This window comes from Armigeres subalbatus, chromosome 2, assembly GCF_024139115.2.
Source record: "Armigeres subalbatus isolate Guangzhou_Male chromosome 2, GZ_Asu_2, whole genome shotgun sequence".
Taxonomy (NCBI): domain Eukaryota; kingdom Metazoa; phylum Arthropoda; class Insecta; order Diptera; family Culicidae; genus Armigeres; species Armigeres subalbatus.
In genome coordinates this window covers 66,140,158-66,158,690 of record NC_085140.1, presented here as the reverse complement: position 1 = coordinate 66,158,690, position 18,533 = coordinate 66,140,158, and the positions used below count along the sequence as shown (strand labels likewise).

The 18,533-nt window shown below is 41.5% G+C and overlaps 2 protein-coding genes across 2 annotated transcripts in view; one reads left to right on the top strand and one right to left on the bottom strand.

Moving 5' to 3' along the window:
• The window catches only part of LOC134208784 (DNA polymerase theta), a 51,984-nt gene that overhangs the window by 12,602 nt on the left and 20,849 nt on the right, over window positions 1-18,533 (top strand). The window lies entirely within an intron of this gene.
• On the bottom strand, window positions 10,954-11,900 carry LOC134214476 (uncharacterized). The gene has a single exon (XM_062693836.1). The coding sequence runs from the start codon at window positions 11,663-11,665 to the stop codon at window positions 11,231-11,233; it is 435 nt and encodes a 144-aa protein (XP_062549820.1). The 5' UTR covers window positions 11,666-11,900; the 3' UTR covers window positions 10,954-11,230.

Below are 18,533 nucleotides of genomic sequence, written 5' to 3'. Positions count from 1 at the left end.
TCGGGATGCGCTCCCCACCATGTTCCGGTTATTGATCGCATGAAGTTGATCCGTTTCTGGCATTTTTGTGTCAGATACACAATGTGCTTCCCGAAGGTACATTTCGAGTCGAACCAGACCCCGAGGTATTTAGAAGATATGCTATGAGTGATTGTCTTACCCATCAGTTGGAGCGGGAACTTTGCCGGCTTATGTGTTTTTTGAAAAGACAACCATCTCAGTTTTCTCCGGAGAGAATTCGATACCCAGCTTCGTAGCCCAAGTGGACAAATTGTCCAGAGTATCTTTAGAACGGTCCTTGCAGATCAACCGATGTTGGCCCTGAAACGGATACAACACAATCATCTGCAAGCTGTCTCAACGAGCAATTTGGCATGAGACATTCATCAATGTCTCTGACGTAAAATTGTAAAGAAGGGGGCTTAAACATGAGCCCTGAGGGAAACACATGTAGCTAATTCGTGAAGTTGCCGAGTCACCATGAGAAAAACTCATACGCTTCTCTGACAACAAATTGTACAAATAGTTGTTCAAAATTGGTGAAAGTCCACACTCGTGGAGTTTGGCGGATAAGACATCGACGCAAACTGAATCAAAAGCCCCTTAATGTCCAAAAACACTGAGCCCATTTGCTCTTTTTTAGCGAAAGTAAGCTGAATTTCTGAAGAAAGCAACGCAAGACAGTCGTTCGTTCCCTTGCCCCTGCGGAAACCAAATTGTGTATCTGACAACAAACTATTCGATTCAACCCATTTGTCTAGCCGGAAGAGAATCATCTTCTCCAACAGCTTCCGAAGACATGACAGCATCGCGATGGGGCGATACGAGTTACAATCCGACGCGGGTTTTCCGGGCTTCTGGATGGCTATCACCCTCACTTCCCTCCAATCATCCGGAACAATGTTGCACTCCAGTAACTGATTGAACAAGTTCAATAAGCGCCTCTTCGCGACGTCTGGGAGGTTTTTGAGCATATTGAACCTGATTCTATCCATCCCTGGAGCGGAATTGTTACATGAAAGGAGAGCAAGTGAGAATTCAATCATCGAAAAGGGACGATCCATATCATCCCTGTCTGCAAAAGCATCACGTAGCTCTTGCCTCACCGGTACCGTATCCGGACAAACTTTCTTTGCGAAGTCAAGTATCCACCGCGACGAGCTTTCACGATCTTCGTTTACGGACGACGCGTTGCGCATTCTTCTCCCGACGGTCCACAGAGTTTTCATTGAAGTCTCGCGCGATAAACCTTCAACAAAAGTGCGCCAATATCCGCGCTTCTTCACTTTGACCAGTTTCTTGAACTGGATTTCGAGCGCGGTGTATCGTTTGTGAAGAACGATCGTCCCGTGTTTCCGAAATTCTTTGAACGCGGCGGATTTCTCGCGATAAAGTTGCGTACACTCGATGTCCCACCACGGACTGTAGGGTTTCCTACGAACCGCAGCTCCTGGCACCGGTCGACGTTGTGCCTGAAGAGCGCTTTTAAGAATCAACTGCGATAGAAACTTGTACTCTTCCCGCGGGGGAAGTGCTTCTATCGACTGTATGCCATCGCTGATGGCGTCCGCATATTTGCCCCAATCGATGTGCTTCGTGAGGTCATATGAAAGATCGATGGAAGCAGATTGCTTATGTCCATTGGAAATCGAAACTTCGATCGGCAAATGATCACTACCATGGGGATCTTGGACCACCTTCCAAGTACAGTCCAACGATAATGAGCTCGAACAAATGGAAAGATCTAGACGGCTATCTCTTGCTGGAGGAGCCACTCGTGTAACTTCTCCTGTATTTAAAATTGACATATTGAAGTCGTCGCAGAGGTCGTATATCATTGATGAACGGTTGTCGTCGTACAGTTCCCCCCAGCCTGTTCCGTGGGAGTTAAAATCTCCCAGGAGCAACCGTGGCTCGGGCATAACCGAGCAGATGTGCGAGAGATCTCTTCGAGATATCGCGGTGTTTGGAGGAAGATATATCGAGGCGATACTGAGGTCTTTTCCTCGAATAGTCACCTGACATGCGACAGCTTCGGTGCCAGACATCGGCGCAAGATCGACTCTATAGAAGGAGTGCTGTTTTTTGATCCCTAAAAGCACCCCTCCATATCGATTTGCCCGATCGCGGCGGATTATGTTGAAATCAGGAAAATGAAGGTTCACATCTGGTGTTAGCCATGTTTCACATAAAGCAAAAGCATCGCATTGTAATTCGTTAACTAAAAATTTAAAAATATCTAATTTCGGAAGAATACTTCGACAGTTCCACTGTAGAATCGAAATCATGTTACCCTTATTGACTAAGTTAGCCATCGAAGGATACAAATGACTCGAGGAGGGGCATTTTCGAAGCCAGCTGCTTCAGGAGAGGAGTCAGAATAGGAAGAACAGTTTTGACCATGTTCTTCACGGGGTCGGAAGCATCAAAGAAGTTGAGGATGAGCTCCACGATGCCAGAAAGTGTGAACATTGGAGCGCTCGGGAGTTCTTCTGTTCGCTCTGTATGCTCTCTTTCTGGCTGAGAAATCGCAAAAAATGGGGCATCTGGGATTTTAGATGTTCCCGGAAGCGGTGGAAACTCTCGATCATCCCGATATGAAACCACAAAAGTTGAACGTTTTTGAGTATTTCCATCCGCTTTGAATTTGACCATGTTGGATTGGGGCTCACTTTGATGCTGTTTTCTAGGCTTTTTCGAGGGTCGCTGGCTCTGTTTTATTCTCTTCCTCGTTGAGCCATTGAAAACAAAGGGAACCCCATTTCCAACCTCGGAGTCAGAGCTACCTTGATCGTCCAAAGGAAGAGACGAGTAGATGGTGTCAGAAACGAGTGGAGGAGCGGCCTTCCTCAACATTTCGGCGTAACTTCGCCGAGAACGTTGCTGAAAAGACCGCTTCTGATGGATTCGCTGCTGTATGTACGTTGGGCAAGCTTCAAGAGCATGTGGAGGGCTTTCGTTACAATCCAGCTTTCCACGATCGCTATAATGGCGCCTGCTATAAATAATTCTGACAGCAACTGCTTCCGACGCCCAACTGATTCCGACGCTGAACCGTATCTCAGCAACCATTTCAGTATGTTTATTTACTGGAAAAAAAAAGTTGCGAATTGAAACGATCAGCTATTCAAATGATATGGGTAAACTTTTTTAATCTATTTATTATATTTTTTTTTTGTATTTTAGGTCCTACATTCCGGCGAATGGAAGCAAAAGAATTTCAACTTGGTGTATGTTTGATGGACACTGTCTTCAATCTTCATTGCTTTTACATAAAATAGTACCATTGCCAAAGTAGTTCAACGTCGTACAGTTCAACGTTTGGTCAGAAAATCATGTATAATTGGCAAAGATCTTGACCAGTAACCTCATCACGCCATTTGGTTGGAATCAATTGAGTTCCTTACCGTCTTGTGGCTATTTTATTGAATGTTGTACGCTATGCAAGGCAACATACTGGTGCGTTGAAATCATGCGTTTGCTGTGCCTTCTATTAAAAGTTTACACGTTTTTTATTCCAAGAGGATGAGTAGCAGTAATAGGTTTTTTCTTTCAAAATTGTATAGTAAATACCGTGGATTATACTGAGCAAATAAAGTATTATGAATTTTTGGGCACCATAGTATAGTACATTTGAATACTTTAAGGAATTTCTAAGCAAACACGACAAGGTCATTTTTAATTATCTTTGATCTTGTCTTTGATAATAAGAACTGTAAGAACTTTATTTGGAGTTTAGCAAACTGACATGCAATGAGTTTTCTATATTCACATTTATATGGAAAGTAAGCATGTTGGAGACCAGTTTGTACTGGCAATTTGCGATAATTTCTGGATCAACCAATGGTTGGTCGAAAAGGATGATAATTCACAAAACATCCATGATTAAATCGTGAACAGCCGTTTGGTAACGTAGTTTTGTAGTTTCTTTTGCAGTACTATGCATGAACAGAACGTATAAGTTTACGCCGCTTTCACAACACAAACTATTAATTGATTGGATGTTCGCCAAATGATTATTTTCGATGCTTCCATGCTGAAAAATATAAAATTATCTTTAATAAATTTGATTAGGTAAACAAACAAATTGAAAGGGTTGCTAAGACACGGTTCGGCGTCGGAACGGATTAGGCGTCGGAAGCAGTTAATGTCAAAATAATTTATAGCAGCCGCCATTATGGTGAGCGTGGAAAGCTGGATAGACACATTTCGGTGCCGTCTTGCACGCGCCCTCCACATGCTTCTCTCCGCATGATGCACAGCGAGGTTTATTGCAACAGTACTGAGCGGTGTGGCCCAGCTGCTTGCAATTAACACAATTCATCACCTTCGGTACATACAGCCGAACAGGTAGACGAAGTTTGCCAATCACTACGTAGTCAGGCAGTGCGGACCCGGAAAAAGTGACGCAGAAAGAGTCAGACGGGGAATAACTCCGCTTCTCTCCCTCCTGCGACACCGAATACATTTGTTTGCAATCCAGTATCGCAACAGGAGGCAAAGAAACGTTCTTGAAACGACCGAAACCTTGTTTCAAATCGTCGCATGTCATACTTCCCTCCGTCACCACCCCCGCGATCTCACACACTGCTGACGGTAAATACACCCTATATTCGAGAGTAAAAAGCTCACAGGTGACAATCTCGTTGGCCTGTTTGCGATCACTGACCGTGACACGGAGTTTACTGGACCCAACCATGTCAATGGTCGTGACAGACGAGAATCGCTTTTCCAGATCTTTGCTAATCTGGCTGATATTCAAACGTTTGCCTTTGGGTCGAAAGAAAACAACATACGGCCCACTAGAGTCGTGAGGGTAGACCTTGGGACGGGGGCTCGTAGAGGAAATTTTAGCGTTGCTGGTGTCCATTTCGTTTTGGTTTGGAACACCCGAATGCAACGAAACATCAGACATGGAATACGAAGTACCCCCGCCAACTTCGCCTTCGCGCATTGCGGACACGAAATGCGCCGCTGCAGCGAGGCACAATCTCTTTTAAAACTAAACAATTATCACAAGGGCAGAAAAAAAAACACACACACAAACAAAATAATGATTTGGGAAGACGAGTAAAAAAGAAAGAAAAAAAACTATTCCAATAAGATGGAGAAGAGAGGGAGCTCAATTAAATACTTGCGTTCACACTGCTGTGTTGCCGGCTAACAGTTCTGGCAGCACACACTAGCTCGATGGACACTCGCCAGTGGTGCGGTCGAAGCGAACCACGCTATTGTTGGTGTTCTCGCCGCACCCAACACTGCAACTGGGTGGATGGATGGTGGCAGGACGGCAGCGGCTGTGTTGGTGGAGACGCACGATGGATGATGACTGTCGGCGTGGGACGATGATGCCTGCGCCTGCGATGGACGCCGAATAAACTGCAAAGTTTTGCGTAGTTGCAAAACCAACGAAATGGCTACTTAACTGCTACAGCTAAGCACCACTTCCACTCAAGCACTATGCTTCAAAACACTTTCGGAAAAAAAACCACTACCTGTACTTCAGGAAAAAAACCAAATGAGAAGCAGACCGTACGCGGACTTACAACCGTCTCGCACGGATGCTCGACGTGGAATGTCTTATGATTATATTATAATAAATTAAATAAGTGTGAATGGTTAGTGGTATGCTTATTAGCCGATCAGGTTTGTACATCTTTGGTTTATTAAACGATTCTGTAAAAAGATAGGTAGCAACCAAAGTAGTATTAGTTAAACCAACATAATCTTCCGTGTCTATGCACTTTTACAATTGTGCAACAATTCTCTTATTGTAAGTCAAAAAGAAGTTTATGAATGAAGTGTCTGAATAACAATGGTAAGTGATACGAAGTTAATAAGAAGTTTATAAATGAAGTGTCTGAATAAGAATGGAATCTGGTAATCAAATAGAGTGCAATATGATATCTTTATTATGGTTATTTATAGGAAGAATAGAAGTATAAAATAGCCCAAGATGAACCAGCCACGGGCTAAAAGTCTTGTAAATAAATAATAGCGAAAAAAAGTCTTGTAAATAAAGAATAGAAATCTTACAATAGAATGAGCTACAGTGTTCTTTGGCGATATTACGCTTGGAAATATTTAACGTGCATACGACTTGAATGTTACAGCAGACATATTTATTTTATAGAAAGGGGGATGTGGTGACTAGTGTCTCACTTGACAGGACGCGCATACTGGCTCGATACTATGTTAGTGGATATAATGAATCTATATATGACACACGACTGGCCACCAGTGACCAGTGGTGCGACAGCGATTGCTAATTACATAAATCAGTGGATCACGCGTTTAGTCTTATATACACTCTCGTGCTGATAACACGCGGCTACCACAGGTACAAACGCGGTTGTTGAATAAAGATCAAGGAAATGGTAGCTCCTGGCTCTTCACGTTTATACATAAGCATTAAGTTTATACCTAAGCAACAAACGAGTAGAAGTAAGCACAGTAGTAAATGTAGTACCTAGTAGTACCTAGATAAATTATTATACCAACGCATAGTATAAATAGTGTAAGCTGCGATCATTTTCTTCAAGTCGAGTCAAGTACGAGACACTGAAGACGGCCTTACTGTTGAGGTCGAAATACGTATCTGTCAACTTAAAATCAAGTGGTGGAATTTAATGGGATTGTACAAACTCGTCTTGTGACAAGTGAGATATCTATTGCCAAATGTTCAGAAATATATGCGATGAGTTTTTTTTGTTAAAATTCTGTGGAATATCGCTGAAAATGCCAGTTTGATACTATTCAACATTTGTTCACTGTTAATTTTAAAAATAATTGAAGCCAACATCTTACCATTACAAAAAAGGTGCTTGCAGTTTATAACTGGGAAGTGATTAATATAGACTTCTAGCTGTATGTACCCGGCCTTGCTCGGAATTGACAGTTTGATTCTCAGTTTTTTCACAATCGAAAAATGAATAAACCAATTGTTCAACAGGATAATTGTGTTTTCTTATTAATACTTCATCAATGGTTAAAAGAAGGCAGATTTCATTTGAAAACATTGGCTGATTTTGAAGAAGGGAACAAACCCACAATCGCCTTGTTCCGGGCAAACGTCTATTTCTCAAGAAGGAAAAATATCCACCGTTCCGTCTATTTTCCCTGGGCAAGCCATGATTTCGATAAAAGGTTGAATTGATAGATAACTAAGCAATACTTCTCCCCCCAAACCCTCCCTCTTTTCCAAAGAGCATCCCTAACCCACTTATCGTCGTCTCCTTTAGTTAAAGAATGCGTGTTCCAAATATGGTTGAAATCAGTCAATGAGTTCAGACCGCATCGTGCTTTCGTGCTGAGCGGTTTTATTTTCTCTCTTTGCTGAAGGAAGTTTTTAATACTACCCGAAGCTATTTTAATTTCAACAGTGCTTCTCAGCGCTATTTGTACTCACTGATCCCGTTACGATCTTTGCAAGGAGCCGTGCCTTCGTTTTACGTTGGACCCGTTTGTGGAAGTAAAATTCCGACAAGCGGTGGTAATTCTGCAGGGACACCGTTCTGGGAAAAAAAACCTCTTAGAAGGTCACGTCTCCACGCTCAGCAATGAGTATTAACAAAAACAAGAGGAAGGGGGAGTCTCTGAATTCTCCACTTTCTTCTAAGAAACAAGATTTCAAGACCGTCCTGCCAAAGCGCGGAAAAAATAGAAGGAAGCTGGAGACTTCAGATATTCCTTCTAACTCTAATATCGGAAATAATTCTTCTCCTATCGAACTGAGCAATCAGTTCGATTTGATTAATGATGAAATTGAGCAAATCGAATCTACCTCTAGCCCAGGTGATTCGATTCATGCGAAGAAACAAAGGATTCCGCCAATTGTGGTATCTGTTGCCGAGTTTTCTGGCTTCCGGAATGAGATTTTGAGTAACCTTCAGGGGATCAAGGTTTCATTTCAGATTGCCAGGAAGGGTGACTGCCGCGTTTTGCCGGGATCCTCTGACGATCGCAAACGTCTTCTTCAGTATTTAACTGAGAAGCGCCAAAAATTCTTCACATACGACGACAAAACTGAGCGATTGTTCAAAGTCGTCTTGAAAGGTCTCCCCAGTGATGATAAATCACTGGATGAGATTAAAATTGAAATTTCTGAATTACTTGGATTTTCACCAGTCCAAGTAAGTAAGATGAAAAATAAATCTCGCTCTGGTACTCCCCAGAGGGGTATGTCTCAAGAATTTTATTTAGTTCACTTTAACAAAAATGAGCTAAATAATATGAAAAGTTTGGAAAAGGCCTGTATTAGTCCCATGTCCGTGTTACATGGGAACATTTCCGCAGGCCTGGGGGAAATTTCCAAAACCCCACACAGTGCCGTAAGTGCCAAAAGTGGGGTCACGGAACAAAATATTGCCACATGGATGCTAAATGCATGATTTGTGGTGGAACCTTTCACGCCAAGGTCAAACTCTAATTTTTCAAACATCGCTGCAGGCAGGCAAAATTTCATTTCTGAAAAATTACCGACGATGAATGATTTTCATACCCATTCTTCAACGGAAAATAATGTTCGTTCTGACGACTCAGGTTGCATGTCTGCTTCAGATTTCGTCCGAAAATTCCTCCGAAAGTTCATCCAAAAATTTTTTCCAGTTTTTCCTAAAGAATTTCGTCTGAAAGTTTCTCCAGGACTTCTTCCGGAAATATCTCCAGGATTTTGTCTGGATGTTCTTTAAAGATTTCGACGGAAGTTCATCCAGGATTTCGTTTGGGAGTTCCTCCACGATGTCGTCCGAAAGTTTCTCCAAGGACTCTTCATCAAGAGTGACAAAATGATCGTCTTGACAGCGCCTGTGGTGGGGTCGCCATCGTCATTAATAGACGTATCAAACATAAATTATTTTCTTCGTTTGAAACCAAAGTTTTTGAAACCTTGGGAGTTTCTGTTGAAACAAATTTTGGTCAATTTTCCTTCATTGCAGCCTATTTGCCCTTTCAATGCAATGGGCAGCAAAAGAATTTGTTGAAAGCTGATCTTCAAATTCTGACTCGCAACAAATCAAAATTCTTCGTAATTGGTGACTTCAATGCCAAACACCGTTCATGGAATAATGCTCAAAGCAATTCCAACGGAAAAAAATATTTGAAGATTGTTCTGCGGGATATTATACTATTCAATATCCCAAAGGTCTAACATGTTTTACTTTCAGTCGAAATCCTTCTACAATTGATTTAGTTTTAACGAATTCAAGTCAGCTCTGTAGCCAATAGGTAACTCATGCTGACTTTGACTCTGATCACCTTCCTGCGACGTTTGAAATCTCACAAGAAGCCATTTATAATCCAATCAGCTCTACTTTTGATTATCATAGAGCTGATTGGGATTTATATAAAACATATATCGATCGGAATTTTGATGTTGATATTCCTCTCGATACCAAAAGTGATATTGATAATGCTGTCGTATCTTTGACAAATTTAATTGTCGAAGCCAGAGGCATTGCAATTCCTTAATGTGAAATTAAATTCAACTCCATTATTATTCAAGACGATCTTCTTCTTTTGATCCATCTTAAAAATGTGAGGCGAAGGCAATATCAAAGAATTCGTGATCCCGCGTAGAAAGTTATTTAGCAAGATTTGCAGAATTAAATTTAAAAAACGTTTCGCTATTCTGAGTAATACCAACTTTGAGAATAATGTCTCGAAGTTGGATCCCAGTTCGAAACCCTTTTGAAAATTAGTGAAAATCCTTAAAAAACCTCAAAAGCCAATTCCAGCGCTTAAAAACGGAAATAAAATGTTATTAACAAATGGCGAAAAGGCTCAGCAGTTCGAGAGTGCCCATAATTTTAGTCTAGGTCTCACTAGTCCAATTGAGGATCAGGTTACACGGAGCTTCGAGGACATTCTCAATCAAGAGAATGTTTTTGACCCTTCGTTGGGAACTAATTTGGATGAAGTGAGATCTATTACTAGAAAATTTAAAAATATGAAAGCCCCGGGTGATGATGGTATTTTCTACATACTTATCAAAAAACTTCCTGAGAGCTCTTTATCCTTTATCCAATTTGGTTTTCGCCATGGGCATTCAACCAATCAACAGATATTAAGAGTTTCGGATTTAATTCAACTCAACAATTCTGAAGGATATTCGACTGAAGTTGCTCTTCTTGATATAAAGAAAGCATTTGACAGTGTTTGGCATGAAGATTTGATTGTAAAATTGATGAATATTAATTTTCCTCTGTACATTATTAAACTGATCCAAAATTATGTATCAGATCGCTCACTGCAGGTAAACTATCAGAATTCGAAATCTGATAGATTACCTGTAAGAGCTGGTGTTCCCCAAGGCAGCATACTGGGGACCATATTGTGTAACATTTTCATATCTGACTTACCGGATTTACCACCAGGGTGTCAAAAATCTTTGTTTGCAGATGACATGGGCCTTTCAGCCAAAGAGCGAAGCCTTCGTGTCATTTGTAGTAGATTGCAAAACAGTTTAGATATCTTCTCCACTTGCAAAAATGGAAAATTTCCCCGAATGCATCCAAAACTCAGCTTATAATTTTCCCATATAAGCCGAAAGATTCCTATTTGAAACTTTCTAGCAGACATATTGTCATTATGAATGGGGTTCCAATTAATTGGTCTAGCGAAGCTAAATATTTAGGACTTCTGCTAGATCAAAACTTAACTTTTAAAAGTCACGTTGAAGGCATTCAAGCCAAATGTAACAAATATATTAAGTGTCCGACTATTTTTAACACACATTCGATAATATTATGAGGAATATGACCATTCGATATAACCTCGAAATCGACGAATATGCAGTATACTAAATACATTCGATCTGTCCAAATCCAAGATGTTAAAGTTTTGTCGTATACCGATTATGCGTGAAATCACTCATAAAGTAAATACAGCATAAAAAAAATGGGAGTTCAGGAATTCTACAGAACTGTGTAATTGAAAAGAATAAATACGACTGCATGAAGCTGTAGGCACAACACATAAATATTTATTCATTGATCAAGTAAACACCCACAATCTTATAGTTACTTATCAGTCTGTTTGCGGCTATTCAAAACATCCATGCACAGAGTGTATTTCGAACACAAAAACGTAACTTCATTCACTTCACTATAACCTATTGACTATGTATGTAAAATACAGGTGAATTTTGTTCCTCTAGGTCACCTAGACCTAACGTAAAAGTAATTTCACAAAACATCACAACCACCATCTCTCTGGTCACTTAAGTCGTCAATCAAACATCGTAGCCGCTCTTCAGCACTAGAGCCAGTCTCTCTGCAAACAATCCTGTCTGCTGCAGTGTACAATTAACCACTTGAACGAACGAATTAGTCACCGGCTCCGTTGGTAGACATTGTTTTTCTCCGATGGTTCGCAGTGCCGGAAAATTTGTGGCCAAATTGTTCGCGCTGTCTATTACCCTGGACCACGTATACCAGGCCGCTGTACAAGCGGCCACCAAAAGCAGGATCCATCCTATACAAGAACAACATCTTTTTCCATTATCTGCGATGTGAAAGCGCCGTCGTGCATTATTCCGCTGAACTCCAAGAAACACGGCGTGCGCTCGATGATCCGGTCCCCACGGATTTCGTTCCGCGTGGTACTTCTGTATGGCATCACGAATGTCCGTTGCCCTCCTCTGTTTGTCGGACAGCAGCGGATCCATCCTATCCTATCAGATGCCGAGATTGCCTCGTCGTAAACGAACACACTGTTGCTGTTGCAATATCACTTCATGGGCGTGGGGAATCTTGTGGCTATGGCTGTGGCTAATCAGCAAATGACTAAAAATAGGAACCCAAATTGTTGGTGTGCGATGTTGCGAAAATGCAATACCATTCAGGCAGTATACGCAGCCGAAGCAGGTATAAGTTGCTGTGCGTTGCTCAATTCCAGCGTTCTGTATCAACAACATCTGTAATGAATAAACTTACGCCGTTTTCGCATAGACTCTATAAGAAATATATAATTTAACTTTACTGATGTGTGACAGTATGTAAATTGTTGCTGTTATTGATACACAATCGATTTTATGGCTTAATCTATATACATAAAAATGAATCCGAAACTACTGAACCGATCGGCGTGAAAATATGTATGCAGAGGTATTTAGGGCCGGGGAATGTTCTTAAGATGGTTCGAGACCCCTCCCTCCTTTGAAAAGCCGAGCCTTCTACGAAAAGTTTGTTTTTGGAGTGATCATATAGCCTTTAGGTATACTTAGTATACGAGAAAGGTTAAAAAATGAATTTACTTACTTACTTATGGATCCTGTACACCTCCGGTGGCGCAAAGGGCCGACTTGAAAGATCTCCATCCTGAGCGTTGCCCGGCTATCGCTTTAACCTGTTGCCAGGTTAGATTTCGGTCGACTTCTTTTATTTCTTTATTGAGGCTTCGCCGCCATGAGCCTCTGGGTCTACCTTTGCTGCGATGTCCCGCTGGGTTCCAGTCTAATACTTGTTTACAGATTTCGTTTCCGCCCCTACGTAGAGTGTGGCGGACCCAGCCCCACTTCCGATCCCGAATTTCTGTTGCTATCGGCCTCTGGTGACAACGACGATGGAGCTCGTTGTTTGAGATCCAGTTGTGAGGCCACCAGGCCCGAATTATATACCGCAGGCATCTGTTACTAAAACTAAACTTAACCTAATTTATACTAAGGGTACAAGGAGCTTATCTAAAATTGGAAATTATTTTGTTGGACATTTGTTGCAATGTCTCAATATTAGAAATTCTATGAAGTTCATTAGTACTATACCACGGAGGCAACTTCAGAATCATTTTCAAAATTTTATTTTGAATCCTCTGAAGTGCCTTCTTTCTGGTATTGCAGCAACTAGTCCATATTGGCACAGCATACAACATGGCTGGTCTAAAAATTTGTTTGTAAATCAAAAGTTTGTTCTTAAGACAAAGTTTTGATTTTCTGTTTATAAGTGGATATAGACACTTAATATATTTGTTACATTTGGCTTGAAGGCCTTCAATGTGATTTTTAAAGATTATTTTTTGATCTAGCAGAAGTCCTAAATATTTAGCTTCGCTAGACCAATTAATTGGAACCCCATTCATAGAGACAATATGTCTGTTAGAAGGTTTCAAATAAGAAGCTCTCGGCTTATGTGGGAAAATTATAAGCTGAGTTTTGGAAGCATTCGGGGAAATTTTCCATTTTTGCAAGTAAGTGGAGAAAATATCCAAACTTTTTTGCAATCTACTACAAATGACACGAAGGCTTCGCCTTTTGGCTGAGAGACCTGTGTCATCTGCAAACAAAGATTTTTGACACCCTGGTGGTAAATCAGGTAAGTCAGAAGTAAAAATGTTATACAATATGGGCCCCAGTATGCTGCCTTGGGGAACACCAGCTCTAACAGGTAATCTATCAGATTTAGAATTCTGATAGATTACCTGCAGTGAGCGATCTGATAAATAATTTTGGATCAGTTTAATAATGTACAGAGGAAAATTAAAATTCATCAATTTTACAATCAAACCTTCATGCCAAACACTGTCAAATGCTTTCTCTATATCAAGAAGAGCAACCCCAGTCGAATATGCTTCAGATTTGTTGAGCCGAATTAAGTTCGTAACTCTTAATAACTGATGAGTGGTTGAATGCCCATGGCGAAAACCAAATTGCTCATCAGCAAAAATAGAATTGTCATTAATATGAACCATCATTCTATTTAAAATAATCTTTTCAAACAGTTTGCTTATTGAAGAAAACAAACTGATTGGGCGATAACTAGAAGCCTCAGCTGGATTTTTGTCCGGCTTCAAAATTGGAACAACTTTGGCGTTTTTCCATTTATCTGGAAAGTATGCCAATTGAAAACATTTGTTAAATAAATTAACCAAAAAGGATAAAGAGCTCTCAGGAAGTTTTTGATAAGTATGTAGAAAATACCATCATCACCCGGGGCTTTCATATTTTTAAATTTTCTAGTAATAGATCTCACTTCATCCAAATTAGTTCCCAACGAAGGGTCAAAACATTCTCTTGATTGAGAATGTCTTCGAAGCTCCGTGTAACCTGATCCTCAATTGGACTAGTAAGACCTAGACTAAAATTATGGGCACTCTCGAACTGCTGAGCAAGTTTTTGAGCCTTTTCGCCATTTGTTAATAAAATTTTATTTCCCTCTTTAAGCGCTGGAATTGGCTTTTAAGGTTTTTATGAATTTTCGTTAATTTCCAAAAGGGTTTCGAACTGGGATCCAACTTCGAGACATTATTCTCAAAGTTGGTATTTCTCAGAATAGCGAAACGTTTTTTAATTTCATTTTGCAAATCTCGCCAAATAACATTCAACGCGGGATCGCGAGTTCTTTGGTATTGCCTTCGCCTCACATTTTTAAGACGGATCAGTAGCTGAAGATCGTCGTCAATAATAATGGAGTTGAATTTAATTTCACATTTAGGAATTGCAATGCCTCTGGCTTCGACAATTAAATTTGTCAAAGATACGAGCGCATTGTCAATATCACTTTTGGTATCCAAAGGAATATTAACATCAAAATTCCTATCGATATATGTTTTATATAAATCCCAATCAGCTCTATGATAATTAAAAGTAGAGCTGATTGGATTATAAATGGCTTCTTGTGAGATGTCAAATGTCACAGGAAGGTGATCAGAGTCAAAGTCAGCATGAGTTACCAATTGGCCACACAGCTGACTTGAATCCGTTAAAACTAAATCAATTGTAGAAGGATTTCGACTGGAAGAAAAACAAGTAGGGCCATTGGGATATTGAATAGTATAATATCCCGCAGAACAATCTTCAAATAAAATTTTTCCATTGGAATTGCTTTGAGCATTATTCCATGAACGGTGTTTGGCATTGAAGTCACCAATTACGAAGAATTTTGATTTGTTGCGAGTCAGAATTTGAAGATCAGCTTTCAACAAATTCTTTTGCTGCCCATTGCATTGAAAAGGCAAGTAGGCTGCAATGAAGGAAAATTGTCCAAAATTTGTTTCAACAGAAACTCCCAAGGTTTCAAAAACTTTGGTTTCGAATGAAGAAAATAATGTATGTTTGATATGTCTATTGATGACAATGGCGACCCCACCACAGGCGCTGTCAAGACGATCATTTCTGTAGATAAAATAGTTTGGATCTCTTTTAATGGAGAGTCCTGGTTTTAAATACGTTTCTGTTATAATGGCAATATGCACATTATGAACTGTTAGGAAGTTGAATAATTCATCTTCCTTACCCTTTAGAGAGCGGGCATTCCAATTTAGAACTTTCACACAATTAATTGGATCCATTGAAACGGAGTCCGATAACAATTTTTTGTGTGTACTTTATACCAACCTGAACAGCTTCAGGAATGGTATTTGCTTTGAACATTGCATCAATCATGTGATGCAATTGTTCAGTTAGTCGGAAGCAGTCATGCTACCTGAATCGGCAACATGACCGTTATTTTCCGTTGGGACATGGGTATAAACCTCATTTTGAGAAGAGAAATTTTGTCTACCAGCAGCGATGTTTGCATACGTAGGTACATTGGAAAAATTGGAATTTACTGAAGTGCTTGCTACCCGTTGACGAGCGGCAAAATTTGTTTGTGAATTGTGGTGGGTATGAATTGCTCGACCGGTAACCGTTTTCGAAATTTGAGCGTTTGAAAAATTTCTACCCGTCGTATCTGGGATCCGATTGGAATTTCCCGTCATCAATTTTGTACGGGAATTCAAAACTTTTTTGCGTGAAGGGCATTCCCAGAAATTGGATTTATGATTCCCCCACAATTTGCACACTTAAATTTATTGGAATCTTCTCTCTGAAATGAAACCTTGATCCCCTGAAGGTTACTCAAGATTTCATTCCGAAAGCCAGAAAACTCGGCAACAGATACCACAATTGGCGGAATCCTTTGTTTCTTCGCATGAATCGAATCACCTGGCTAAAGGTAGATTCGATTTTGCTCAATTTCATCATTAATCAAATCGAACTGATTGCTCAGTTCGATAGGAGAAGAAACAATGTCAACATTAGATTTAGAAGGAATATCTGAAGTATCCAGCTTCCTTCTATTTTTTCCGCGCTTGGGCAGGACGGTCTTGAAACCTTGTTTCTTTGAAGGAAGTGGAGAATTCAGAGACTCCCCCTTCCTCTTGTTTTTGTTAATACTCATTGCTGAGCGTGGAGTGGAGACGTGACCTTCTAAGAGGTTTTTTCCCAGAACGGTGTCCCTGCAGGATTACCACCGCTTGTCGGAATTTTACTTCCGCAAACGGGTCCAACGTAAAACGAAGGCACGGGTCCTTGCAAAGATCGTAACGGGATCAGTGGGTACAAATAGCGCTGAGAAGCACCGTTGAAATTAAAATAGCTTCGGGTAGTATTAAAAACTTCCTTCCGCAAAGAGAGAAAGAACCGCACAGCACGAAAGCACGATGCGGTCTGCAGGCATCTGTTAATAAACACCTGCAGCCGTTGAGTGTTCTCCACTGATACACACCATGTTTCGCTAGCGTATAACAGCACAGATTTCACGTTAGAGTTGAAAATTCGTATTTTGGTGCGTTCACTTATCTGCCTGTTTTTCCAGATATTTCTTAAACTCGCAAAGGCAGCCCTTACTTTCTTGATCCGTGCGCCTATGTCGATCTTGGTACCGCCGTCTGACGCCATTTGTCTACCAAGATATTGGAAGCTTTCAACATTCTCCACTGGTTGCCCGGCTACTGTGAAACTGGAAGGAATCACCGTGTGTAACTACCGGTGACGTCCACACGTCTAGGCAATGGACGTCCACACGGGTCACTAAGGGTCTTAATTCTCAGGGCCGGCTAAAGGCCTGCTTGAGGGACACAACGACACGAAACGGGGAGAAGCGGGGGACAACACAACAAAGCTATCGACGCAATTGCATGCCAGGGAAGCGGGTAATTAATTTAAATACAAGATACATTTTACTTATTTATTTTAAATGGGTTCTCTTCATTTTTTTTGGATTTTAGTGGTTAGTTTCATGTTAGTACCGTTGCGGCCGATCGATGCTTTCCCTACCTTGCGGTTGGGCGGAAATCCGCCGGGCGAGTGGTCCTGTGATAAGACTTTCGGTGTCCGTTTCGTATGGGGTTCGAATTTGGGATAGGTTGGAGGCTCGCCAGAAGCTTGACTTGGTCCCATGCCAGAAACGATGTATCGGCGTATAGATTCCATGGCCGGAGACGATAAACGGGCAACTGAAGCCGGAATGGATCTTGTAGCGGGCGAGGGGTTAGACGGGATTCACGGCTATCAAGGTGCTAGGTGGTGCTGAAATCGCCGTCCGATGCTTGGCAGGGTCTGAGGGGAACTCGATATCGGCCGGTAGACGACCGAATTTTCACTCACTCGATGAGTACGACCGTTACTACAGCCGGTGAATACGCTTGCGGGTAGAGCTGAATTCCCTGGCAGGCACGTGAACAGGATGGGAAATCAGCTGGGGATGGCCTGATTACACAGTTCGGAGCACACGCGAATACAGCACTCAACATGCCCCGAGAGGTGGCACGTTGCACCTGGATTGCACAATATCACCCTTCCTTGGTCGTAGACGGGTAGAAGCTAATCGTCCAGGTTATGTCGGATGCTTCCCGATTTTCCCAGCTACGGGGGGCTTCTTGGTTGCACGGAAACCGAGCCCGGATTATCAATTCTACTTTCGACCGGGGTTCACTTCTCCGCCCGATTTTACACCCTTCGTTATCTGCTGCGTCCGCACTTTACAACGTCCTCGAACGAACTCCCCTTTTTTTCGTTTTTTCCATCCTTTCCTTCTCCCTCTTTTCGCTTTCGCCCGGATCTTCCACTGGCTCTCTGATGTTCGCCCTTATTCTCGCCGGGGTTGGGTTGAAGCGTCGCGTTAGTTTTTACACTATGAAGACGGAATACCCAAATAGATTACAATTTTCCTGGGTATTCCGCCTTATGGGTACTTCATGCGCAGTCTCACAGGATAAGAGCGATTCATTCAACTGTGTCGATATTTATTGTTATCGTATTCGGTAACACGTGTTTATATCCAACGATTTGGTTTTGTTGACGTTGATGTCTAAACCTGCCGAAGAGGAGCGCTCGACAAGGTCGTTGAGCTTACTCTGCATATCAGAGCGTCGTATCGCGAGAAGTGCAACGTCATCATGCTTTATGATTATAGGCTGCCATAACAGCCCGCGGTTTGGTTCACGGTCAATCGCATCTACCAGAATCTCATCGATTACGATGAGGAACAGGTACGGTGATAGAATACATACTTGCCACACACCAGCTACGACCCGGATAGGGTCGGACAGGACCCCATTGTGCAGCATTCTACACGAAAAGGCCTCGTACTGTGCTTCGATGAGGCCGATGATTTTCTCAGGAACCCCCTTGCGTCTCAGGGCGCCCCACATATTCTCGTGATTGAGACGGTCGAAAGCTTTTTCGTAGTCAATAAATACCAAGTAAAGGGACTCTTGGAATTCGTTGACCTGCTCCAGAATGATGCGGAGCATGACAATATGGTCCACACAGGATC

Bases quoted from the DNA above. Each gene is read 5' to 3' on its own strand.
- LOC134214476 (XM_062693836.1), bottom strand. From the start codon at position 11,665: ATGGATCCGCTGCTGTCCGACAAACAGAGGAGGGCAACGGACATTCGT.